Raw genomic sequence first — 27,050 nt, 5'->3', positions numbered from 1 at the left:
GGGGATTGAACCAGCGCCGCAGAGGCTGTGGGCAGCTTCGCAACCCAACGCTCAACTGCTGCGCCACCCGGGAGGCCCTTACCCGGACTCTTGTGGGGAAATAGGGGTAGAAGCTGCTGCTTCCATGTGGAGTCTGAGCCCCTCTAATCATCTTCTGAGTCAGGGACGTATGCAATCACCTGCCTGAGGCTTCTGTTTTTCCAAGCTCCTCTTCATTTTGGACATTCCCTTCCCAGTGGCCATCCTCCCTGCAATTGGCACACTGTGTCTGAGGGCCCTGGTCTTTCCTTCATTTCCCCTCTGCCCAGCAAACCGAGTGTGGTTGTGCTGAGGTGGAGAGTTAAATGCACATAGGCTTTTGTTTCAGCTCTTCACGAGCTTTGTATACCTTGAATACAACATTTACAAGCTGAGAGGTGTGGGTGTGCGAATCCTAAAGGGTCTGTTCAGCCACCATTCTTTGTTACCTGCTGTTCTGCATTCCTGTACAAGGTCAGAACTGCCTGGCTAATCAGTCATAGGAGTCAAACCTTATAAGGTGCCTTTCAAATCAACCCAGAGCAGAAAGCTTGATCACCCTGGGAAGGATATGCACCATGAGGTATGACCGGGAACGCCTGGGGGCTGATGAATGATGCATAAATGTTCTCCCCACTTATATATCATGAGGTATGACCCGGAAGCCTGAGGGGCAGAGGACCCCAGAAGCTGATCTGTGGAATACCTTGTTGATAAGATTGAAACCATGGCTGGGGATCTAGTGCTTGATCTTAATTACAATACCGAGTCATCAAGCAGATGAGAAGTTCCTGGGGGGCTGACTCAAGTCCTGATGCTATAGATGACAACATATTTTCTACTTTTACTCTTCCTTTTTCTTTAAGATTTATTTATTTATGCATTCAGGAGCTGGGGTACAGGCCAGAGTTGTGGGGGGTGAGAGGATACGCCAGAGACAGAGTGGGGAAAAGAACAGGCAGATTGACCAAAGTACACTACTGAGGGGAGCAGCGGGTGAGTCAGGAGAGGTCTGCTGCGCCATGTGGGTTTCCCCCTGGCCGGCTGGGGATTGAACTCGTGCTGCAGTGGCTGTGGATTGCTTCATAAGTTGCGTCTTAAGCCCTTGCACCACCCGTGAGGCCCCCCTTCCTTTTTCTTTTTGTCCTTCTTCCCTTCACAACTGATGCTGTATGATTATTCTATCAATAAAAAGGCCAGGATCTCGCTCTTCAGCAGCATCATGCATTGTGTAGCCTGCTCCACGACTCCTTTTTTTTTTTTTTTTTAATCAGTGTGGTGTTGCTGAAGCAACAGAGAGGGATTCGAACCTATTGCTCCATCTATGTGCTGTAGTCTGCGGTGAATGTCCAAGGCACTTTGCCCAGTGAAAGTCACGCGCAAATTCTGTGGAGCCTCTGGGTCAGCATTGGTATATTTTCTATGTGCCTGACAGACACGCTTTAAAAATTCAGAAGGCTTCTCATTCACTTTCTGGATCTCCTGGACTTTGTTTATGCTTTTCTGTTTAGGTACTCCCTTCCTCAGGCCTGCCAGAATGCACCTCTGATAATGGTTAACTTTAGCTTGGTCTATATTAATATTTGGGTCTCCATTTGGTTCCATCATAGGAACAGCAGCCTGTGAGTCCAGTCTGGTTGGGGGTCCTCATCATAGAGACTTGGGCCTGCTCTTTTGCTTTTTCTTCTACCAGCTGGCATTCCTCTGTCGTCAGCAAGATATTTAGCAACTGGGCCTCTCTGGTGGCACAGCTGGTTGAGCGCAGCACTGTGAAGCTGTCCACAGCCTCTGCAGTGCAGGTTCGATTCCCGGCCAGCCAGGGAGATTCCCATATGGTGTGGCAGACCTCTCCTGCCTTGCCCGCTGCTCCCCTCAGCAGTGTCTTCGGTCCATCTGTCTGTCCTGCTTCCCACTCTGTCTCTGGTGAATCCTCTCATCCTTCCATGCCTCTGGCCTGTACCCCAGCTCTTGTATAAAAATAAATAAATCTTTAAAAAAAAAAAAGAAATTCAGCAACATTTGAACATCTGCCCATGTAGGGCGGTGGGGTTGCAAATACAGTGGTAAAAAGATTGGTCATTTTCTGTGGGTCACCCCTATAGTTTGGATTAGAGCTCTTCCAATTTAAGAGGTCAGAAGTTGAAAAGGGACCACAGGTCCAATAAAAAACAGCCAGTCACCCTTCATCATTCGATCCCCTATGGGATATTGACACAATGGAAATAGCCCTGTGCTGACTGCATATGCTCCCTGGCCAAACTGTGCTCCTTTCCTAGTTTTATAAGGGGAAACCATATCTGTCCCAGTCCCACGGTCAGGGGGTTCAAGTTGGGTACCTTCTGCCATGAGGGCATTCTCAGGCAAAGGAGGATATATTGGTGAAGGAGGTAGAAACTCTTCCAGAGGGGGAGAAGGGTGCAAATTCAGTAAGTTTTCCCTTCCTGAATTTTGCTGTCCTGATATATAGTTTTTCTTTGCACCATTAAAGTTGTCCCCACCCCCACCACGTCCATATTTTCTTTCATATGCAGGTGCATAAATTCCTAAACAAATGGGATCTCATCCTTCCTTCCTTCCTTTTTTTTTTTTTGAAGATTTATTTATTTATGCATATAAGAACTGGGGTACAGGCCAGAGGTGTGGACGGTGAGAGGATTCACCAGAGACAGAGTGGGGAACAGAACAGGCAGACTGACCGAAGTACACTGCCGAAGTCCAGCTCCGACCGGTGCAGGGTCCCCGGAGGACGTGGCGGCATCGGCGAAGTGGAGGCGTGAGGGGAGGGGAGAGATGAGGTAGATGAGTTAGTGAGGAGACACTGACGCTTGATCAGGGTGCAGACATCTCCTACTGATAGCCTCAGCAGAGCTTTATTTATACATGAGAAGTTTATTATTTGATCATTACATCATGCAATCATGATTGATTTTACTTTTACATTGTTTCAGAAATTAATGATCATTAACAGTGCACAGACCTTTTTTTAAATGTTCCTAGTCTATGATTAACTTGGTCACTTGGTTACATTATTTCCTTAGGTGATATATGTTATTCAGAAAATAAAAACAGGTCGTATATACAGTGTGATTTATGCTGTCAAGCTAAAAGATTAAGCAGGATTGTAAGATCGAGGGCGGCTTCCTATTTTCTATATAGAACCAAGGGGTCCCGGTACCATGGGGACAGTATGTGGTGTGTTTTTCTCAGACCATTTTGCTTCCTGGGGTGCCTCAGGGCCTTCCCTAGTGGGGACTTTCACTGGGCTCAGTTCCATGGGTTCTATCAAGTGTGGATTGTTAAAGAACTCTGTTACTCATGGTAACTAAATTACAAATTGGTGGAAGTGGAGAATTATTTGGAACTGTTTCATTATTGATCATATTAGAACGTACTTTTCTCAAACTACTGAAGTGTGCATTACTGGCACACTTCAATACTGCCAATACTCATTGTGTTATTTTGAAGCTTATAGAAAATTTCCATGGTTTCAAAAACTGCCACAAACTAATGAAAGGAAGTAGCAGAAGCTAGCTATCGAGTTTTCTGACTTTTCAGAAATCTGCCCCATGCCCGGACCTTTGTCAGATGGCATGAGTAGCATGGCCCGTGCCAGTACACTGCTGAGGGGAGCAGCGAATCAGGAGAGGTCTGCTGCGCCATGCGGGTTGCTCCCTGACTGACCGGGGAGCGAACTCATGCTGCAGTAGCTGTGGATTGCTTAGTAGGTTGCGTCTTAACCCCTTGCACCACCAGGGAGTCCCCCTTCCTTCGTTTTTTATGCTAAACCTGTCCTTTGGATATAACTAACACCTCTGTCTCCTGGAGAAATGCCTGGGAAACTCACTGGTGCCCTGGTGAAATTTTTCTGAGTAAACCCAAGGACCCCACTCTGAACCCAGCATCTCCAAAACTGACTTCAAAATGAATTCACCAACTAACAGTTATTGAATTTACCGCAGGAGGCTGCAATGGCAATTTCCTGTGTCAGTAGAGTGTGTGGGTGCCAACGCCCCTCTCTTAGAAGGGGAAAATCAGAAATACCCATTCAAAGTCAAGCATTTTTTAATAAAAAGAAAACTGAAAAGGGGCGTCCCTGGTGGCACAAGGGGTTAAGACACAACCTATGAAGCTGTCTGCAGCCACTGCAGCACGAGTTTGATCCCTGGCCAAGGAGAAACACACATGGTGCAGCAGACCTCTCCTGCCTCGCCCGCTGCTCCCCTCAGCAGTGTATTTCAGTAGATCTGCCTGTTCTGTTCCCCACTCTGTCTCTGGTGAATCCTCTCACCCTCCCTCACTTCTGACTGTACCCAGTGCTTGTATAAATAATAACTTAATAAATCTTTTAAAAAAATAAGCAAAGATATAATTAGCTTCTGAAAAAAACTTGCTTAAATCTGCATTACCTAGTCCTTCTAAATTTGGCACCTCTTACTATTTGTCAGCCATTAACGGGCTTCATCAAAATTCATGCTTCATCCCTAGCATAACTAACAATACTTAGTTATTATCCCTTTAACCAAAATAGCAAAGAGAATTCTAGGCAAATACAGAAAGAAGAGAGTTTAGCTCTTTAATACGTGAAGACTGAATTTGCTTCTGTAATCGAAGACCTGATTGAAACTCCTATAGCAGGGCCTATAGTGGGAGAGACATGAGAGGTCTGCCGCACCATGTGGGTAGCTCCCTGGCCAGCTGGGGGATCAAACTTGTGCTGCAGTGACTGTGATAGCTTGATAGCGCTGTCTTTAACCCCTGTGCCACCAAGGAGACCCTAATATATATATATTTTAAAAGGACAGTTTTGTTAGGAAAAAAGAGAAAGAAAATGAGAGGTAACTGCAGAGTCATAGGAAGATTTTAAAGGAATTTCTTCTTTTGTGTCCCAACAGCTCTACATTTTGGCTCCTCAAGGTGTCGGTCTTGACCTTGGGGCTTGGCATTATTTTATTTATATTGGGAAGCACATACCTCTATGAGGAGTCCAGTGGTCTCAAACCAAAGCTCCCACTTTCTGTGCCGACTGTCCAGATACTGAAGCTTCTACCTGAAGGGCATCTCAGGGACCTCTTCACCTATGATGGAGTCTGGTGAGCTCGCCCTTTCTCCTCCTGTGATTCCTGGTTCTGTCGTGCCCACTTTGTAGCCTCTGCTGACCAATGATGTGATTCTAAACTCTAAGGCCAGAAAGGGGTGGACTGCAGGGCATCGTCTCTGTCCTCTACAGTACCCAGCAAGTTCCCTTAAGACTGTGGAGGCCTGTATGACCAAAACCATGGCAGAGACGCTGTGCTGCCTGCACTGACATTCCAGAAGTTTGGTGTGGGGGGCATAATTCCAGAGAGGGGACTTTGTTTCCTTTGCCTGCCCCTCCCTGGGTCTGTTGGAGGGTCGACTGCGGAGATTTCAGGGTCTTACCCCAGTGACACAGGCAGGTGCGGGAAAGGGAATTCTCAAGCGAGCAACACACTGGACTGGACCTCAGATTCCCTCTTGCCCAGCAGCCCACCCGCCTACTTCATGTTCACAGACCTTTTGCTTATTGTAGGCTGTTCCCGAAAAATCAGTGTGAATGTGGAGCTGCCAGATGGCGGGGCTCTAACTTTCAGGACGCCTACGGCCAGAGCGACCTCCCCGCAGTGAAAGTGAGGCGACAGGCTGAGTTTGACCACTTTCAGAGGAGGTAATGCAGACCAGGAGGCGCTGGGTGCTGAGGCAGAACCCGCGCTCTCTCTGCTCCATCTTCAGGGTGCAGGTCCAAAGAGAAAAGCAGGGAACTCTCTCTAGCCAGGCTCCCTGCGAGGATCAATTAGGAATAAACCAAGGAAAGAGAACTGAGGAAATAGTCCATAAGTGAAGATTCATAAAATGTTGCACATCTGGCCTCTCCAGTGGCGCAGCGGGTTGAGTGCAGCGCTGTGAGGCTGTCCGCAGCCTTTGCGTTGCCAGTTCCATTCCTGGCCGGCCAGGGAGATTCCCACATGGCGCAGCAGACCTCTCCTGTCAAACCTGCTGCTCCCCTCAGCAGTGTATTTCTGTCCTGCCTGTTCTGCTCCCTGCTCTCTCTCTGGTGGATTATCTCACCTTCCCACGCCTATGGCCTGAACCCCAGTGCTTGTATAAATAAATAAATCTTAAAAAAATATGTTGCACATCCAAAATATTTCACATTAAAACAAAGAAGTGAAGAGAGTTTAAATATCCAGGTATAACCCAGGCCATCCCAGCAGGGGGCTTTGCCACCTCCTCAAGCTGCACCCTCTAGTCCATTGATATGTTGAGAATGCAACCTCCCCTGCTAAGTACAAGGCCCAGATACCTTTGGGGGTTACTGACCAGGGCTGTTGATTGTAAAGAATAGAAATTGATTCTGGCCAGCTTATGGGAAAAGGGAATTTTGGGGAAAGACGACAGCACCTCTCCGAATCCATCAGTAGTAGTAGGATGGCAGGCCAGTAGGCTCCTCCTCTTGTTGCTTTTTTTTAAAAGATTTCTTTATTTATTTATACAAGCACTGGGTACAGTCAGAAGCGCGGGAGGGTGAGAGAATTCACCAGAGCCAGAGCGGGGAGCAGAGCAGGCAGAAGGACCGAAGTACACTGCTGAGGGGAGCAGCGGGCGGCAGGAGAGGTCTGCGCGCCATGTGGGACCCTCTGCTGGGGATTGAATCTGCGCTGCAGAGGCTGCGGGCAGCTTTGCAGCCCAGTGCTCAACTGCTGCGCCACCAAGGAGGCCCTCCTCCTCTTGTTTTTCAGCCATCAGTTGTGTGTTAAGCTGGAAGGCATGCTGTAATAATAATAATAATAATAATAATAATAATAATAATAAAATAGCACCGTAATTAAAACTTGAGTTCTGAAACTGGCTGGAAGTCCCAGTACTTTAGTGTCTTCATATGAAAAATTCTAACAGATGCTTCCTTCACAGCCTTCTTGTAGGGTGCATTGTATTCATATGCAAACAACGAGTCACTCACAAAGGGCATATAAAAGTACATCAAAAAATATTACCTACTATTATTGTTTTGTTTTATTATTAACATTATTCTTATAGTTCTACACAGGCAATCAAGAAATACATAAATCACTTAAATATTAGATCATTATAAGTGTTATGTGGAAATACGAATGAAAAGATTGTGGTAGAATGCTATCTGATGGTATAATTTTTTTTTTTAAGATTTATTTCTTGGGCCTCCCCGGTGGCGCAGTGGTTGAGCGCTGGGTTGTGAAGCTGCCCGTGGCCTCTGCGGCGCCAGTTCGATCCCCGGCTGCTCCCCGGCCACCAGAGGAGGGTCCCACATGGCGCGCAGACCTCTCCTGCCGCCCGCTGCTCCCCTCAGCAGTGTACTTCGATCCTTCTGCCTGCTCTGCTCCCCGCTCTGGCTCTGAATTCTCTCACCCTCCCGCGCTTCTGACTATACCCAGTGCATGTATAAACAAAACAAACAAACAAATAAATAAATAATACATACCTCTAAAAAAAAAAAAAGAGATTTATTTCTTTATGCACAAAAGAGCTGGGGTACAGGCCAGAGATGCGGGAGGATGAGAGGATTCACCAGAGACAGAATGGGGAACAGAACAAGCAGACTGACTGAAAAACATTGCTGAGGGGAGCAGTAGGCTAGAGAGGAGAGGTTTTTTGCGCCATGTATGTTTCTTTCTGGCTGGCAGGGGATTGAACTCTTGCTGCAGAGGCTGTGGATTGCTTCATAGTGCGGTGCTTAACCCCTTGCACCACCAGGGAGGCCCTGATGGTATAAAATTTCATGGGATGATGAAGGAAGGTAACCTTGAACTCTGATTTGTGTGTAATACAGTATCTCTGGTTTTTCTGCTGAAAATAAATGGTAAGGCTGCAGGAGACCTGTTAGCTGGAACAGTGGCTTGTTCCTCTGTGAGAATCAGCCGCCACGTCCCTGCCTTCATGCGCTGCTACTGAGCCTCAGTTGTGAACCAAGGAAGGGAACCCTCCAGGTTTGATTTTGGGCATCAGCCACTACTCCCCTGCAAACTACATACAAAGGGAGAACTCCCCAGGAGAGAGATGGAGACACTAACAGGACAGAGCGTCAGAGAGTCCGTGGAATGCTCGATTGAGTCTAGCAAGATCTCAGCCCCGGCCCCTCCTGTCCGGGTGAGGAGGAGCAATAGCGCAGTAGTTAACTGGATTGCCCGGGAGGTGCCAGGGGCATCCAGGTCCCCATCCTCCACACCCCAGCCAGGAGACCTTAGTCCCAGCTAGGGACTTTGGGCATGTTGCTTAACCTCCCCTGTAAAATGCAGGTAACAATAGCAGAGTTGTGGAATTTAATGAGTTCATATACCGAAGGGTTTAAAACTGAATCAGCTTTGTAGCCTTAGGGAGACTATAGGCTAGGAGAGAAAAGAAGACTGTAAATGAACATAACTCCATGCTAAGTGCTCACATCAAGTGGTGCCTGTGCCCCTGCTGTGCTCCCCTAATACCCTCTGCCTTCCCCCACCAGGATGCCTCCCACTGGCCTCCTGGCCTCTTCACCACAGTCCTGTGGTTCGGGACCTGAGGCACCTGCCACAGCAGGCTCAACAACGCCTGTGGAATAAGTGGCTGGTGTGAGTGACTTAAGAGGGCAGGTGGCTGCAGTCTCTGGCCCGTGCAGGGAGGGACCCCTGCTGGGAGAGGCCTGCAGGCACTGCCTCAGAGATGCAGAATGCTGAAAGGGAGGCCTGGGATGGAGACATGTTGGGAGCTAGGGGGAGGGGAGGCCGGAGAGGACTGGAGGCTGGTGACTGTTGGGAGCAAGTACTGGAGCTGTTATAGAGCAGCCCCGATATTGAACGGGTTCCTGGCTGTGGGTCCTCACCCGCGCGCTTAAAAGGGACTTATTAATACTCCACTACAGGCACACACAAAAGGTTAATAAAAGGTTTATTTACAAGGGAAAAGGAAATAAGGAAAATGTACAACTCAGGGAGAAAATAGGGAAATAAAGTCTTTAATGCGTCCTACCCGATCCGCTGACCTGGAAACCCAAAAAGCACTCTCCGAGCTGGCCGGACGCTGCGAGCTGGCGGAGAGCCAAAATGGGGATCCCCCAAAGCCCACGTGTCTGGCTTTATACCAACCTGGCTGCTTAACCCCACCCTCAGGTCCCAGCCACCTTCCCTTTGGTGGTGATGGGATTTGGAGTTCCCAGTGTCTTTGGCTTTGGCCTGGGGTGGGGTGGAGTCCACAAAGCCTGTATGGGATTAGCTTTAGGACATCCTTTTCCCCCTAACAGAGGGGTCTGGAGAGGGCGAAGAGTGAGAGGAGTCTCGAGACTTAGAAAGGCAGGTTTTCAGGAAGGAGGGAAGGGGCGGGGCACAAGAGAAAGACAGCCTGGCCCTAAGGATCTCTGACCATGTTCCATTGCGGTGACAGAATTGTTTAGGTCTGTAAGGACGGAGAAGTCAAAAGTGCCATGTTTGGGCCAGTGGGAGCCATTGTCCAATTGATACTGAGGCCGTGCAGTGTTGCAGTAAAAGGCGAGACAGTTAGGGCGTTAGACGAGACGCTTAGGGCGTTATCTGTTGCAGTAAAAGATGAGACGCTTAGGGTGTTATCTGGCCTAAGTCCCAAGGGACCGAGGTTTGAGAGAAGGCATCCCAGTGGTGTGGCCGGGCTTGGCTTGGAATTTGCGGACCCCATGACTAAATCGGCTCCTTTTCCCAACCGACAGGGGGCACAGTGTCAGAAACGCAGCGTCCCACGAGCCTGACCTGGCCTACAGGGGTCACAGCCCCGGATCGCGGCGTCCCCCGGTCTGGTTCTGGCCAACAGGCAGGGGGCAAACAAGCGAGGGGGACGTCTCCACCGCTCGGTTGTTGCCTAGACAGGGCACCTAGTCTGGACGGGCGTCCCCAAATCCAGGCCTAGGTGTAACAGGGGGTCGGCTGACGTGGGCCCACAGTTTACAGGACAGCCGACCAAAACAGGAGGTTAGGAAAGGAGCCGAATAGCCAGAGGCGAGGGCCTCCCAGGAAGGAGGGTCAGGCAGGTGACTTACCCCAAGGATTAAGGCCGGTGGTGGGTGTGAGGTGTCTGCAATGGAGAGGAGAGGTCCCAGGGACGAGAAGGCAGCCCCGGCGTCAGGGGACACGGCCTTCCCGGGTTTCGGCACCAAGATGAAAGGTTCGGCGCGGTAAAGAAAAGAAGAGCCAGGCTACATTTCTCAAAGGAAGGGAAAGTTTATTGCGCCCCGGGCGGACCTCACACACCCAAGGTGGGGGTCAGTGAAGCTGCGCACGTTGTTAGGGGGAAGCAGGGTTTTATAGGGCGAGGAGAGGTCAGGTGGGTAGTTGGGCTCGGGCTCGTACTGCGGGAAAAGTTTGTAGGGCAGGTAGAGGTTCTTTGTCTGAGAAGAGACTCGTAGGGGGAGCGGGGAGGCTCATTGCCTGAATCCTCCAGGCAGGTATCCGCATTCCTGCCCCCGAGGTGGGTTGGCTCCTGCATTCAGGCCTCCTGCATGGACCTTTCAAAGACCAAGTCGCTGGCCATGTTTTTGATGGAGCCCTGGGGTGCTGGGCAACCCTGGAGGTTCTTGACATCTCCACAGGAAAGAATAAGGACAAGAAGTTGCCTTTTGAAAGGGGCAGGGTCAAAGAGATGCCCCTTAGATGCCTTCTAAGTCTGGGGGTGAAGTCTGAGCGAGGGCTAGCTTTAGTGCTCGTATTGTTAGTGGCATTTCTCCCTTTGGAGTTAAGTTTGTTTACTTTTTACAAAACTTTTTTGTTTACCCCCACCTCCGGTTCCTGGCTTTGCCAGTAGATCTGCTTTGCTGGCTTTGCTGGCTTAATAGCTATGTTAATCACCTTGATCTCACTCTGCCTCTGGCTCGTTAGTCTAGGAGGCCAGAAGTCTGGAGACTGCTGTTGAGGTGTTTTTCTCTCCCAGTGGGGTGTCCAGGAATGCAGTTGGAGCCAGTTAAAGGTCAATGGCGAGGAGGAAGTATATGTAAAGTAATTTAGTGAGTTTTATCAGTTAATTCTAATGAGGGAATACAATTCAGTGGTCAGAGTAATTCTGCTTTTTGTTTTGGCAACACCACTCTGATAAAAGGGAGTAGTGGGGCAGGCTGCACAGTGCAGGTTGCTGCTGAACAAGCAAAGTCCTGGCCTTTTTATTGATAGAATAATCATGCAGCATCAGTTACAGGGGTAGGAGGACAAAGAGAAAAAGATGGGTGAAACTAAATGTGTTTTAGTCATCTAGGGTTTGGGGGTACATGAGTCTGCTTGTTATAGGACAGAGAGAGGGGCAGCCCAAACCCCGCAAACCTGCCTATTCTAAATGGGTTCTGCCATCCGCCGCATCAATACAAAACATATGAGACTTTAATGGGAAGGAACTTTAATACAATTAGGAAACAATACAGGAAAAGCAAATAATCTAGTTTCTAAATGAAACACCCAAAGTTACCCGTCCCCTCGTGGGTAAAACTCCATCCAAATGGGATCGGCCCAGAACAAGGCCCCAAAGCCTGCCACAAGTCTAAAGCATCTTCCAGTGGGGACCCACAGAAAAGGGTCAGAAACAACCAGACAAGCCCGGAAGGAAAAGAGCAAAATCAACATCAAGATAAAAGCTGCCATGGTCACCTCCCCACGGGTCTCACCCACATCTGTGTCACCCAGTCCACGACCAAAAGACAAGCGCAGTTTCTTCACGTGTCTCTAGGCTCCATGCGCCTCCTCCAGGTCTCCTGGCTCCATCCTGCTTCCTTCCTCCATCTCTTCTCCAGCTTCTCCTCTTCCTGCTCAGCTCCACCCTCTCTTGGGTGGGGCAGGGAACCTCCCCCTTTCCTGGGGACCACCCTGTTACATGCTGACCAGATAATTCTTATCTGCTTGATGACCAAGTGTTGTAACCATACCTCAGACCCCAGTCATGGTTCTAATTTTTAAAAAAGATTTATTTATTTGTGCATACAAGAGCTGGGGTGTGGCCAGAGGTGTGGGGGTTTCAGTGAGGGAGTCCTTGAGTTACCTCTAAGGAAAGTTACGGGAGAATTCCTCTTTTAGGGGCATATGATGAGTTTACCCAGGAGATGAATACTTTTATATATAGACACAGGCAGGTAAAGTTTACATCTTCAAAAGGACAAGTTTACTAGGAAAAGGAAAGAAGATGCTTACGTAGAGACAAGCGGGCAGGAAGGGCTGCCCCTAAAGGGACAGGTTTGTTAAGAGAGGCCTGCTTAGACTGGGCAGAGAGCTTGCAGGCATTGGTGCCGGGAGATTGTTCTGATAAAGTGTACTTTTGGAGGGAGGGGCCCATTCCTTTGTGGACTTGTTCCCTATTGTTAAGTTAATCACTTCCAGGGTGTGACTGGGTAATTTCTAAGAACTGGTGATTTTCTGTAATGGCCCTCCAGCTCCATACCCCTGCTTCCTGTCCAGGTCTACAGGTGCTTTATAGCAGTCCACACATCAGGATGTTCTAAAGATATTTTTCATTTCTATAACTGGGACAGTGGGCGAGTCAGGAGAGGTCTGCTATGCCATGTGGGTGGCTCCCTTGCCGGGGAATGGACTCATGCTGCAGTGACTGCAGACAGCTTCACAGGTTGTGTCTTAACCCCTTTTGCCACCAGGGAGGCCCTTCACTGTTTTTTAAAGCTGCATCTTCCTGATTAATGCCGAAACTGATCATGTTTCATATACTACTAGCCATTTGTGTTTCCTATTTTATTTATTGCCTTTTTATGTCTTTTTCCATTTTCAAATTCTGTCTTTTTCATTTTCCATAAATATTCTAATAGCCTAATTCTTTTTCCGGTCATCTAGTGATGTCCTTGGTTATATTGGATATTTGGTTAAACTGAAGGCTACATTTCAACCACATGACCTTAGTGCCTCAAAGAACTGGTCTCACTGGCCTGTGTTATGTGCTTGTCCTTAACTGAAGTTTGCTACAATAACCACAGAATCATATGAAAGCCGTCATCATTTTTCTAAAAATATGGGACAGCGTCCTCTCCCATATAAAGTTTCTTGGGATATATTTTAATTTTTTAGTTCATGCCAGGGAAAGTTTTACTTCCTTCAGGAGTTGATCTGTTTTGTTCTTTTGATTATACGATTTGTCAATCACTTTATACCCTGGCCACCTGGAGTTCAGATGGGACTTTCACATGTCAACACTGAAGTTCAGCCATCCTGTAGCTGGGTGGGTCTAGACAGTCTGCTTATTTTGTTCCTTCTCTTTTGCTAGTTGTGATCTTTATTTATTTATTTATTTTAAAGATATATATATATATATATATATATATAAGATTTATTTGTTTATACAAGCACTGGGCACAGTCAGAAGCGTGGGAGGGTGAGAGAATTCACCAGAGCCAGAGCAGGGAGCAGAGCAGGCAGAAGGACCGAAGTACACTGCTGAGGGGAGCAGCGGGCGGCAGGAGAGGTCTGGGCGCCATGTGGGACCCTCCTCTGGTGGCTGGGGAGCAGCCGGGGATCGAACCGGCGCTGCAGAGGCTGTGGGCAGCTTCGCAACCCAGCGCTCAACCGCTGCGCCACGGGGGAGGCCCTCTTTATTTATTTTTAATGTGTTTGTGTTTTTTTATAAATTGCTTCAATTCCCTTGTGGAATTAAGGGACAGGGGTGGGAGGGTGGGGTGAGAGCAAATGACAGGAGAGAGAAGGGAAAGGGGAAGGCAACCTACTTTGACTTCTCCCTACTGGCAGCACAGGGCTGTGGCGCTGGCACCACTTGAAGACCTAATGGGGCAGCTGCTAATGCTCTGTTTCCCTGCAGAGAAGGGTTGCCCCGCCCACCACCCCTGCTGGCTCAGCCCAACCTCCCCTTTGGGTACCCCGTCCACGGGGTGGAGGTGATGCCCCTGCACACAGTTCCCATCCCAGGTATGTACATCTCCACAAGGAGAACACCCAGCAACTACCTTATTCCTTCTTAGGTAACAGCAGAAGGTGGAAGGGATTGGTTGTTCATTGAATACTTGAAAGATGCTTGACATAATTTCATTTAATAGTAGTCTCACAGTTTCTACCCCTGGAAACTGCTCTTAGCATCTGTAACCTACCTGGGCTCTGAGATAAGGTAGAAGGAGGGCTCTCTCCAGCCATCCTTGTTTCATTCTTGGTCTTCCCCGGCATCATGGCGGTGGGCAAAGTAGGGGCCCATCTTGGGGGAAGTGCATATTGAAAAGAATGTGTGTCTCTTTAAACTCCCTTCCACAGGGGTTTGTTTTACTCATTCCTCTAGTTCAGCCTTACCTCTCTGTGAAGTAAATATTATTTTCCCAGTTTCACAGATGAGTTTAGTAAGTTATCTTACCAGTAAGTTATCTCATACAGAGAGGATAGGTTTGCATTAGCACTTGAATATTAGTCATATTTTAGGAACAGAGATAGACTCTGAAGATGAATTGGGGATGCATTGCTAGTGTTCTTTTAATAGTCATTTGAAATTATTTGCCATTTTGGATGATTTTTTTTTTATTGAGGTAAAATATACATTATACAAAATTTACCATTTTGAAATGTATGGTTCTGTTGCATGAAGTGTATTTTAGCACTAACTCCTCTCTCCCCACTGTCCCTGGCAACCACCATACTACTTTCTATGAATTTGACTATTCTCGGGACTTGATACAAAGATGATTCACTATCCATTGCTTCCTTCCCTTCAGTAGTAGAGAGACCTGGAAGGGACTGCATTAATTCACAGCACCCATCCAAAGCTGAGGGTGGGTACCAGAGGATTTAGAACCACTGGAATCTGAGAAGGACCATGGACACCATCGAACAGAACCCTGGGGAGAGGGGATGGTTAGCCAGCAACACCCTGGAGAGGAGGTGAAACTTGAAGGGACTCTGGAGGGATGTGTAGGAGTCAGCCAGGAAGCTGAGAGGACAGGGGAGCCCTGGGCAACCTCTCAGCTGGTGTTTTTTGTCCTCTCCCCTTGTCTTCCAGGTCTCCAGTATGAAGGACCAGATGCCCCTGTCTATGAGGCAAGAGCTCCCTTCCAGCCCCTTTAACACTTGGCCTCCAGTCCCTTCCATGTCCCTTCCCCCAGTGGTGGCTGCTCTCAGATTTTCCATGAGTATGCAGACAAAGTATCAGGTGTAAATCCAAGGTCAGGGGAGGAGGAAAACACTCCTCCCATTGAAGGCAGGGGTATTTTCAGCCAGCGGAGTGGCTGTAGTTCCAGGGGAGACTTCCAACAAGTGGGCCACCAGCGCGCTGTTGCAAGGAGAGCTGGGGCCACGGCCACGGGCTCCTGCCAGGTGCTGCTGCTGTCACAGCTAGCCCTGGGAGACCCCAGAAGGAGCCCCGCGAGACCAGTGCTGTGCCACGCCCTTCTTCTCCCACTTAACACAGCTCCAAATCAAGGTGCAAGCCTGTGTGATCAGTGGCAGGTAAAGCACTCCCACACCCCTAACTAAAAAGGAACGTGGAAACTGTAGATTTTGTGTTCCCATCTGCACGCTGGACAGAGATGGGAACGGGTGATGAGTGGGCAAATCTGTAAAGCCACTGTAGCCTCCAGAGGTCTGCGAGAGCCCCCCTGATCTCCCCAGCGCCCATCTCTGTCACTTTCTCCATATGCATCATAGCTTTTACCTGTCGCTGAGTTACCCTCTGAGCATCACGACATGCGTATTGCCGCTCTTGCCCGCTGGAACAAGGGTCCTGAAGGCAGCCACTCTGCCTTATTCACTGCTCTTCCCAGTGCCTGTAATTTGGATCTCAGAAGATGGCTGCCAACTGACTATAGGGTTTTCAGCAGGAGTGACATAACTCGATTTACTTTTTTTTTTTTTTTAAAGATTTATTTAAATATTTATACAAGCACTGGGTACAGTCAGAAGCGCGGGAGGGTGAGAGAATTCACCAGAGACAGAGTGGGGAGCAGAACAGGCAGACTGACAAAGTACACTGCTGAGGGGAGCAGTGGGCATGGCAGGAGAAGTCTGCGTGCCATGTGGGACCCTCTCCGGCAGCCGGGGATTGAACCAGCATTGCAGAGGCTGAGGGCAGCTTCCCAGGCCCACTCAGTTTACTTTTCACAAGGAATGGCTGTTGCAGGAGACGAGAAGGCAAGGCAGTAGTGTTAGGGAGCTGCAGCGGGCATGGAGGGAAGCTACATTTTGAAGGTGGAACTGAGGGCATTGACTGACAGGTTGGCGGTAGGTGTGAGGGACAAAACAGAACGGGAGTGATCTGAGTGGATGAAGATCTGTTCACGGGACAGGGAGAATGGGGAGAGGGTAGAAACAGGTGCATAGATAAAACCAGTAGTTCAATTTTGAAAGTATCTAGTCTGTGAAACTTCCTAGCAGCAGCCACTCACGCTGCCAGCTCTTTTTTTTTTTTTTAAGATGTATTTATTTATGCATACAAGAGCTGGGGTACAGTCCAGAGATGCGGGGGTGAGTGGACTCACCAGAGACAGTGGGGAACAGAACAGGCAGATTGACTGAAATACACTGCTGAGGGGAGCAGCGGGCGAGTCAGGAGAGGTCTGCTGTGCCATGTGGGTAGCTCCCTGGCTGGCCGGGGATCGAACTCATGCTGCAGAGGCTGTGGATTGGTTCATAGTGCGGTGCTTAACCCCTTGGGCCACCAGGGAGGCCCTGCCAGCTGACTCTTAAAAAGATAACCGCTGGAGATGACCGCTTTTAATGACTAGCCTATGAATGTAGTTAAAGCTGCCTCCAGTGGTGAGGTGTGGAATAAGAAGAGAAAGAGGTACAGAAGCAAACCCTGAAAAACTCCTTTTGGAGGTCAGGCAGAGGAGGAAAAGGCATTGGCAAATGAAAGTCTTTAAAAGGAGCAGTCAGCAGGAAGAAGAAGAAAGCGAGAAGGCTGGTATATTGCAAGGCAAGCGCTAAGAAATCACCCCTGAATGTACCATCCGGGTTGATTCTCCTTTACTGGGGCAGAGCAGCCTCCTCCTGCAGAAGCTCTAGATTCTCTCACCCTTACGTGCTCTGCCCCCTGCTGGCCATCTCTGGCATGTGCCTTTCCTTGCATTTATCCTCATTTTACCTCACCTACCCCAGGTCACCCTGACAGCTTCTCTGGGTACACTGAACACCCTCGCTGACGTCCCAGACAGTGTGGTGAAGGGCAAAAGCCAGAAGAAAATGACCATTTCAACCAATAACCGGAAACTTTTGAATTTCATCCTCCAGCACGTGACATACACCAGCACATTGTACCAGCACCGCAGGGTGGATGTGGGTGAGACATTTGCCGGTCCTTGCAAGGCAAATGCTTAGGAAGCTGGGAAACACCTCTGTACCCTCTCAAAGTCTTTCTCCTCCAGGAAGCCTGCCTGCATTTAAGATTTTTCCCTTGTTCCTATTTCTAATGCTGGACGCCTAACTTCCTAATGACAGTACTCAATACTGTCTCCATTGAGATTCTCCGAGAAACGGACAGGTGAAATGCCTGCTCATCTTTGTGATGATCTCGTGCACATCTGGGAACCCTCCGATTCTGTTCCCCAAGCTCTGTAGCTCCCAAAGCTGAAGGGTTCAGCCACGGTAGAGGAGGGAGCCAGTCAATATCTTGTCTTGGGCACTAACTGACAGGGGCAGGTGTGGGGGAATTCTCAGTCCCTCCCTAGGGCCGTGGCTTTGTCTCTCCCCCCACCAACCCAATCCCAATCCCCAATCCTCCCCAGGAATTCCCTGGATAACAATTCCTGCCACCCTCAGGACAGGCCCAGATTCTTTCTGTATGATTTAGTCCCTTTTCTCTTTGAGTACCTACATGGGATGCAGTCCCAGGGCAACAGTAGAAAAAGTGAAACATGCGCTGGATACCTATGAGCACAAACCACATAGAGAATCTCTCCACCTTCATTTTTCATACATTTCCTTTAAAATGACCCCGTGCTGTGAAATGGTGCAGGTAGTATTATCCTGGTTTTGTTGATTAAGTGATTTACCTGACCTTTTTCAGAACATAAGTGGCAAAGTCAAACTCCATCCAGACTCTCTGATTCCCAGCCCACCCACCCCGCAGATTCTCAGGGAGAGAAATGGGAGTTTGGGAGGCATTCAGCAAGTTGCCCTGCAGACCAGGGCAGGAGCCTGAGTGCCATAGAGTCGCATTCTCTACCAAAGAAACCTTCATGACCCCATCTCAGACCTCCCTAGGGGCAGCATGGAGAGTGTCCCAGACCTGACCTCCTTTCTCCCTTTAGTGAGTCTGGAGTCCAACTCCTTAGTGGCCAAGTTTCCAGTGACCGTCTGCTATCCCATCATACCCAAGTTATATGACCCTGGACCAGGTAAGGCCCTTGTTTCCAGAGCCCTGTGGTGGGATCCCATAGAACTATTGGTGGAGTTAAGAAAGGGACTCACTCTGAGATGGAGCAGGAGAATCCATCAGAATAACAGCTCTGTGGTTTTTTTTTTTCCTGATACAATTTTTTAAAAGATTTATTTATGCATACAAGAGCTGGGGTACAGGCCAGAGACACAGCGGGTGAGAGGATCCACCAGAAACAATGGGGAACAGAACAGGCAGATTGACTGAAAAACACTGCTGAGGGGAGCAGCGGGTGAGACAGGAGAGGTCTGCCTCGCCATGTGGGTTTCTCCCTGGCCGGCTGGGGACCGAACTCATGCTACAGAGGCTGTGGATTGCTTCATAGTCTATGCTTATGCATATTTTGAAAAAAAAGAATTAAAACACTTTAATAAGTAGTGAAAAAATAACATTTCTAGTGTATGACTTGATATCTCAGTGGAATCAAGATTGGAAATCTGGAAGTAAGACATGTTGGAATTTTTCCATGATCTAAAGATGTTAAAGTGGGGGAGGAGGAGAATGGATTATTCAAGAAATCATGTGGGATAGCTGTGTGGCTATGTGGAAGAGAAAAAGTTGAATCTGTCTCACAGTTCACACCAAGATAAATTCCAAATAGATCTTAGATCCAATTTAATTAAGTACTAGAGGAAAAACCCAAGGAATTTTAAAAACAATCTCAGAGTATAAGACAAACATAACACAAAACCCAGAGACTATAAAGACTAAAAACATAAAATACATAAACTTTGTTAATGTTTTTATGGCAGAAACCAGCCATAAGCAAAGTCAAATGACAAAAACATCAGCAAAAGCATCTTCAACATGCTTTAAAACCAAAGGTCTACATTTACTTGTAGGCACTTATGAATCAGTAAGAAAAGAATAGTTAATAAGCTGATGGAAAGATGTACAGTTCACAAAAAATTGAACTCAACTGTGCTTTTAACCATTAAGAGATATGCCTAGGGGCCTCCCTGGTGGTGCAAGGGGTTAAATCACAACACTATGAAGCTATCGGCAGCCACTGCAGCATAAACAAGTTCAATTCCCGCCAGGGGCTAACCCACATGGCGCAGCAGACCTCTCCTGTCTTGCCCGCTGCTCCCCTGAGCAGTGTATTTCAGTGGATCTGCCTGTTCTGCTTCCCACTCTGTCTCTGGTGAATCCTCTCACACCCCACACCTCTAGCCTATGCTCCAGTTCTTCTACATTAAAAAATAAATAAACTCTTTTAAAAAAAAGATATATGCCTAATCTCACACTAAGGTGTTTGGGGTGAGGAGTAGAGAGCAGGTGTTCTTATCAACTGCTGGTGGGGAAGAAATTGGTGCTACGGAGCTGGAGGCAATTCGTTAGTATCCACCAGCCTTTTAAATGTGTACGTAAAGATCCATTCCATGGTTTCTGACAAAAAGCTTACCTCTGGATCCACATGACTTTTATTCCAGCACCCCTCAGAGTCAGCCTCCTCCACTGCTCTGACCCCAGAATGCAGCACCCCACTCCAGCTATTGTTTTTTTCTGTTCCTTGGAAGAACTGTAGTTTGTTTTTCACTATGACTATATCTTTGCATTTTCTCTATCATTTTATGTGTTTGGTAAAAAAGCAATCTCAAAGCAGAAAGCTATACCACTGGCTCGGCTGAAGTCCCCAATCTTGACCTTGCCCTGTGAAGATCATGCCCCTGGTTCTCATTAAACAAAAGAACCAATTTTATCATGTGGCCTAAGGAAAGAAAAGGGAGGCAAGGATTCATTTCACATGCTCTGGGACACAGTGTACTTGACTTTCCACTCATATCTGTTCCCCTCACTCCCTCAGACCCAGGAGGAGCTGAGGTAATAATGCAACATGGATTAAAATGGGGGTTCTGGAAAGACTTCTGGTTCCAGTCATGCAGAGAAGATGACTCTGCCGTGGGGTGAAAAAACACCCACAAAACCATAGAGGCAGGGGCATGGCTTTCAGTTAGCTTTCACTCCCCTGGAGCCCACCCCACCCAGACACCCCACTGCTCAGTCATGGGGTCTTTCCCATAGAAAAACTGTCTCTGCTCAAACCTTCTGATAAATCACTTGCCATAAGATGGACAAATCTGGTCCAGGCCTTCCAACCTCCAAGTAGGCCTATTAACACTCCTGTCTTCCTGAGGAGGAAGGTCAACAGGGCCAGGTCCAGAGTTCCACAGTCTCATGACCCTCTGCATCAAACCCTCTGGTTTACAGCTCAGCTCCTGGCATTCACACAGAAGCAGGGTGCAGGCAGGGGTGCTGACAGCAAGCACAAAATAAAGTCAGACAGACGTAGGAAATGGTGCAGTGGAGCCAACAGAACCAGAAAAAGAAACTAGAGGACCGATCAAATTTTAACACATTAGTCACATTTTGAGTATGTATATTTTCAAATCCAATGAACAAATTCCTCGGCGCCTACAGAGACATGCGGCCCATAAACATGTGAGGTAGTGGCATAAAGAACAACGCAGCCCAGGACAGTGAGGCTGCTTGAAAGCCAGAGTTCTGCCATCTCCCCTTTGCTGCTCAGAAAGGAAACTCAGGAACCTGGTGACCATCGCCACCAAAACTTTCCTCCGTCCCCAAAAGCTCATGACCATGCTCCAGAGCATTCGTAAGTATTACCCAGATTTGACCGTGATCGTGGCTGACGACAGCAAGGAGCCTCTGGAAATCAATGACGAAAACGTGGAGTATTACTTCATGCCCTTTGGGAAGGTATGTCCCTCCCAGGTAGGGAGACACCTGGGTCTGGGCGCGATAGGTCCAGAGTCAGAGTCTACCCTGGGTGGGGCTGCCTCAGGGGACTTCCCAGGGAATCAGGATCCTGGAGTGGGAGGGGGTAGACTCCCCTGTCATTCCCCCTAATGGGGTGGCTAATCCACTTCCTGACACTTAGTGTGGGAATTGTTTGAGGTCTTTCTAAATGATATGAAGTGTCTGACATCTCTATGGTTTGAGCCAAGCTGGAGTATTTCCTCCTCTGTGTGTCTCTTCCTCCCGTCCGCCCCACCCCTTCCTTCGAGGGCACAATGAAGGAATGGACAGTGGAGTACCCCCTCCTCCAACATAGTGGGAAATGAGTCACAGAAATCCTGTCAGGTTAAAAAAGGGCTGTGACCCACTGGCCACAGGTGAAGGAAGGGCTTGCTTCTAGCCTTTCTTTGTCTTAATCTCTGATCCAGAAAGTCACTGCCCTTCCAGTGTCTCCGAGACATGGAGGACTCCTGTTAGCCCAGTGGTTCTCAGCTTCAGCTGGACGTTGGATTCACCCACGCAGATTCTGATTTAGTTTGGGATGCAGTCTGGCCGTTGGGAATCAAGAAAACTCTCCACGTGGCTATTCTGCTAGGTAGCAAGGGTCAGCAGCCACTGATGGACCTTGCTCTGTCCCCAGGGTTGGTTTGCTGGTAGGAACCTGGCCATCTCGCAGGTCACCACCAAATACGTTCTTTGGGTGGACGATGACTTTCTCTTCAACGAAAAGACCAAGGTCGAGGTGCTGGTGGAAGTGCTGGAGAAAACCGAACTGGACGTGGTAAGGGAGATTTGTCAAGCTCACATCAGCTGCAATCTGTAGAGACAGTGGGAAGGGAGGGCCTGATGCAAGAGATGAGTAAGCCAGCACCGCTCTGGGGTGGAGACATCACCCCCAGAATCAGGGCATTGAGTGGGTCCTGCTCTGCCTCCGTACTCACTTTTCTTTATCAAATTGCACCAATGCCCCCCACATACACCATGGTTCTATTTTTATTTATTTTAAAAGATTCATTTATTTTTACAAGAACTGGGGTACAGGCCAGATGTGCAGGAGGGCAAAAGGATTCACCAGAGACGGAGTGGGGAGCAGAACAGGCGGATCTACTGAAATACACTGCTGAGGGGAGCAGCGGGTGAGACAGGAGAGATCTGCACCATGTGGGTAGCTCCCTGGCCAGGGATCAAACTCAGGCCAAAGTGGCGATAGTGCTGAGACTAGTCTACCAGGGAGGCCTTGGTTCTATTTTTATTTATTTATTTATTTATTTATTTATTTATTTATTTATTTATTTATTTATTTAATATGTATTTATTTACACAAGCACTGGGTACAGTCAGAAACGCGGGAGGGTGAGAGAATTCACCAGAGCCAGAGCAGGGAGCAGAGCAGGCAGAAGGACCGAAGTACACTGCTGAGGGGAGCAGCGGGCGGCAGGAGAGATCTGCGCGCCATGTGGGACCCTCACCCAGCAGGGGATGGAACCGGCGCTGCAGAGGCTTTGGGCAGCTTTGCAACCCAGTGCTCAACCGCTGCGCCACCGGGGAGGCCCTTGGTTCTATTTTTAAAATGATGTGTTGATGTGTTTCTTGGAACTTGTGCCTTGGACTGGTGTGAAAGTAAGGAGACTTGTGCTCTGGTTCAGTCACATGTGATTAAAAAAAAAAAAAAGCAAAAGGCACAGAGCTGTAAAAGTACAGATGACCCTAATGGCATTTAATAAAAAGGGAAATGATAAAAACATCACAAGTCCACTCATGGAAAAGAGAAGAAAAAGTTGACTACGTGCACACAGAATGGTATCTCTGTAGGGGTGATGTCTTGATGGTACAGTGTAATTATATCGAAACATCAAACTGTGCAACTTAAATGTATATTACTTTTCTATATCAAAGATCTATCTGTGCAGCTGTTTAAAAAAGAGGCTGGGGGAAGCAGTAAGAAGTGGCTTTGTGGCCACAGCTTGCTCGTTCACTCTAAGTAGACAGTCCCCAGAGCATCCAGATTGACTAAAACATTTCTTGGCTACTTTTCTAGAGGCCATAGCACAACTGAGATAGAAGGAGGGGATAGGGCCTCCCCTGGTGGTGCAGTGGTTGAGCGCTGGGCTGTGAAGCTGCCTGCAGCCTCTGCAGCGCCGGTTCAATCCCTGGCCGCTGGCGAGGGTCCCACATGGCGCGCAGACCTCTCCTGCCGCCCGCTGCTCCCCTCAGCAGTATATTTCGTGGGTCTGCCTGTTCTGTTCCCCACTCTGGCTCTGGCGAATTCTCTCACCCTCCCGTGCTTCTGGCTGTACCCAGTGCTTGTATAAATAAATAAATAAATCTTTAAGAAAAAAAAAAAAGAAGAAGGGGGGGATAATCCAAGGGAGCATTTTACTTTGCCTCCTGGGTCCCCCTGTCACTCCGCCATCATCGTGGTCCTTGGTCTCATGGCCAGAGGAAGGAAGTGGAGGACAAGCAGCTTTTAAGAATATGATTTAGGGCCACCACCTCTGCAGAGCTGGTTCTATTCCCGGCCGGCCAGGGAGATTCCTGGCACATGGCACGGCAGACCTCTCTTGTCTCACCTGCTTCTCGCCTCAGCAGTGTCTTCGGTCCATCTGCCTGTTCTGCTTCCTGCTCTGTCTCTGGTGAATCCTCTCACCCTCCTGCACCTCTGACTGTACCCCAGTTCTTGTATGAGTACATAAATCTTAAAAAAAAAAAAAAGAATATGATTTAGAGGGCCTCCCTGGTGGAGCAAGAGGTTAAGACGTAGCATAGGAAGCTCTCTGCAGCCACTGCAGCACGAGTTCGATCCCTGGCCAGGGAGCAGATCTCTCCTGACTCGCTCACTGCTTCCCTAAGCAGTGTATTTCAGGCGATCTGCCTGTTCTGTTCCCCACTCTTTCTCTGAATCCTCTCACCCCCTGCACCTCTGGCCTGTACCCCAGTTCTTGTATGCATACATGAAATAAAGCTGAAAAGAAAAGAAAAAGCAAAAGAATGTGATTTAGAAGTTATGGACACCCCTTCTAAATCATATCTTACTCCCAAACTTGGCCACATGGTCAAACATTGCAAGGGAAGTAAGGAAATATCCTGAATTGGATAAAACTGTCTATGTCTTAATGTAATCACGTTAAAACTTGTTAAAACTCAGAGGGGTTCATTTACTAAAAGGGAGAAGAAAAGAATCAGTGATGGACAATTAGACTTTATGCCACCCTAGATGATTATGTTGGGCTCTAGAAAAGGTGAGCTTTCTACAGGGGAAGCACAATAGAGAAGTTGTCTGTCTTTGGACCTGGTGGAAGTGCTCTCTGCTCCTGCCAAGATTTCTGGGATAAGCAGGAATGAAAAGATCCAGGAGACCCAACCAGTACTTACTGAAGGCTGTGGCTAAAGCAGCAAAAAAGAAAGGGGGTAGTATAAAGAGTCACTAGAGAAAGGGTGTGATTCCTGATATCACTGTGGTTCAGTCCAGGAAGGCTTCCTGGCAGAAGCAACATGAATATTGAGTCTCCGCTTTTTAATGTGACTTTTCTACCCACCGGCTAGGTAGGCGGCAGTGTGCTTGGAAACACGTTCCAGTTTAAATTGTTGCTGGAGCAGGGCAAGGATGGGGACTGTGTTCACCGGAGGGCAGGCTTTTTCCAGCGCCTGGATGGCTTTCCCAAATGCGTGGTAACCAGTGGTGTTGTCAACTTCTTCCTGGCACACACAGAGCGGCTCCAGAGAGTTGGCTTTGACCCCCGCCTGCAGCGAGTGGCTCACTCAGGTAGGGAGGCTGGAGGAGGGCGGGAGAGAACTGGGCTGTGAATTGACCACAGAAGTTTGTTATTTCTGAGGGCCCTGTACCACATCCCTCCACCACACCAAATCGGGGCTTACCCAGCAACTGTGGGTTTCTTTCCTCTCTCACCCCAAACTAGGGAGCTCAAGGATTCTGTTACTTATCTCTCTCTGAGACATGAGCTTATTTATTTCTTTCCAACTCCTTAGCCTTAGCAGGTGGGTTTTACATGTGGCTGAACCTCCCCCCAGAGGTATAAACTGTGTCTCCCTCCCCCTGACTTTCCTTCCAGACCTGGAATGTAACCCTGCATTTCTGGCTGAAGCTGACATTTTCTCGCCATGTCTCCCTCTCTTTGCAGAGTTCTTTATTGATGGGCTTGGAAGCTTGCTTGTGGGGTCATGTCCAGAAGTGACTATAGGTCACCAGCACTATTCCTCAGTGGTGGATTCGGAGCTGACCACCCTGGAGAAGACCTATAAGACATACCGGGCCAACACCAAGTCCCAGGTCCAGTTCAAGCTGGCCCTCCACTACTTCAAGAACCATTTCCACTGTTCTACCTGAAGGTGCTGGGCATCGGAGAAGCAGGCTCGCTGGTCATGGTAACAGAATAAAGGAACCAGTGGTCAAGTGGCCATAAACAGGACTTCTGGGGCGACTAGATTGGGCCAGACTGTACCAGTCAAAGCTAAGGATTATGAGAAATGGACCATTCACTGATCAAGACAATGGAGACTGGATTGACAATCATTTGTCTGTATGTTGCCTCATCATTTATGAAGCATTGGCACATGTAACATCTCTCATCATCCATTTGTTCTCACACCAAAGAGCTTGTTGGTATCCTTAGTCAAAAGTATGGCTGCCGGGTCCTTGAGGGTTAATTTGTGGAAATTTTAACACACTTGGAAACATCCTCTCCAGCATCACTACCATGCGCAAATTTTTATCTGGTCCTAAGGCAAATAATGTAAATAACCCAGGGCCCTTGCCATGAGGCGGTCGCAGCCTAGCTCAGTGGCAGTATTGGCAGATGGGGGCCAGAGGGTCTGTGGTGAGAGCATGAAGAGCGCTCTGGAGTAAGCCCATCTGGACCTGGGACGATGGTTGGGGTTCAGGCAGTTGGGGAGGGAGGAGAGCTCTGGGGTATCCACTGTCTGCCGGAAGAAAGATCTCCCTGGCATCAGACTCACTATCACAAAGACACATTCCAGAGCGCCAGGGATTGAACTTGGACCCTGTGCCAAGATGCTATGATAAACTGGGTAAGGCAACCATTGAAGTCTAGGGACTTGAGACCAACCGCTGACCGGTCAAGACCCGTGTCATCACGGTCAAGACCTGTGTCATCACGGAGGCGCCATCATGTGGTGGTGACAAAGGCCTTAGCTATGAGCTGGGAGTCAGCCAATGCTACAAATGCTGCTGTGGTTGCTCCTCTTTCCTCCTGAAGATGGTCTAGGGTAGTTTAGGGTCTCTGAAAATGTGTCTGTGGGGCTATTAACAAAACTTCACGAAAAAGTGTCTTGATGATCAAATAACCTTGAAAACTCCTACATACTGATCCTTCCTCTTGGAAAATTCACATTCACATACGGAAAGCTCCCAGAAGTTGTCCTGCAGTAAATAACTCGGTTAACTTTCTCTCATGCAACATTTTTCAGATATGGATATAGGCTGGCAGTCAGTTTTTATTCTCCCAAATCAAAATTCAACATATACCACATTCCATTGTGTATATCATAAAGATTCTATTGCAAAAAATTTTACAGCTTGTACTAACTTGCATGGTAATTTCATAGAATAGTACCTGCATTTTACTTACAATGACATAGCGAGATAAGATGATGTTGGATTGTTCCATTTAGTACTGCCTTTGGACCCAGGCAAGGAGTCCCCTTACCTGGATCCTGTGCTTCAAAGGACATTGCAGGGCTCCCTGGTGGCTTAGGGGTTAGGTCTCAGAGCAATCATCCCTATGGCCTGAGTTTGATCCCCTGCAGGAAGCTGGCCCACATGCTGCAGCAGACCTCTCCTGTCTAGCTCGCTGCTCCCCATTCTGTCTCTGGTGAATCCTCTCATTCCACGCACACCTCTGGCCCAATTCTATACACACACACACACACAGAGACACTGCCTGTCATAACTGCATATACTT

General features: G+C 48.3%; 1 protein-coding gene across 1 annotated transcript; it reads left to right on the top strand.

Annotated features, from left to right (window-relative positions):
• The first annotated feature begins 596 nt into the window (after window positions 1-596).
• B4GALNT2 (beta-1,4-N-acetyl-galactosaminyltransferase 2) lies at window positions 597-26,601 on the top strand. Its single transcript, XM_037493265.1, has 11 exons — window positions 597-601; window positions 4,911-5,108; window positions 5,567-5,701; window positions 13,804-13,910; window positions 14,983-15,020; window positions 17,076-17,256; window positions 18,227-18,313; window positions 20,885-21,072; window positions 21,752-21,892; window positions 24,655-24,874; window positions 25,251-26,601. The coding sequence occupies exons 1-11, from the start codon at window positions 597-599 to the stop codon at window positions 25,454-25,456; spliced, it is 1,506 nt and encodes a 501-aa protein (XP_037349162.1). The 3' UTR covers window positions 25,457-26,601.
• Window positions 26,602-27,050: the final 449 nt, after the last annotated feature.

The sequence above is a fragment of the Talpa occidentalis genome, unplaced genomic scaffold, assembly GCF_014898055.3.
Source record: "Talpa occidentalis isolate TD23 unplaced genomic scaffold, MPIMG_talOcc4v2.1 talOcc4.7, whole genome shotgun sequence".
Lineage (NCBI taxonomy): Eukaryota > Metazoa > Chordata > Mammalia > Eulipotyphla > Talpidae > Talpa > Talpa occidentalis.
This window is presented reverse-complemented; position numbering and strand designations above follow the sequence as displayed.

Bases quoted from the DNA above. Each gene is read 5' to 3' on its own strand.
- B4GALNT2 (XM_037493265.1), top strand. The intron at 5,109-5,566 runs GTGAGCTCGCCC...TGCTTATTGTAG, and splicing joins TTCACCTATGATGGAGTCTG to GCTGTTCCCGAAAAATCAGT. The intron at 21,073-21,751 runs GTATGTCCCTCC...CTCTGTCCCCAG, and splicing joins ACTTCATGCCCTTTGGGAAG to GGTTGGTTTGCTGGTAGGAA.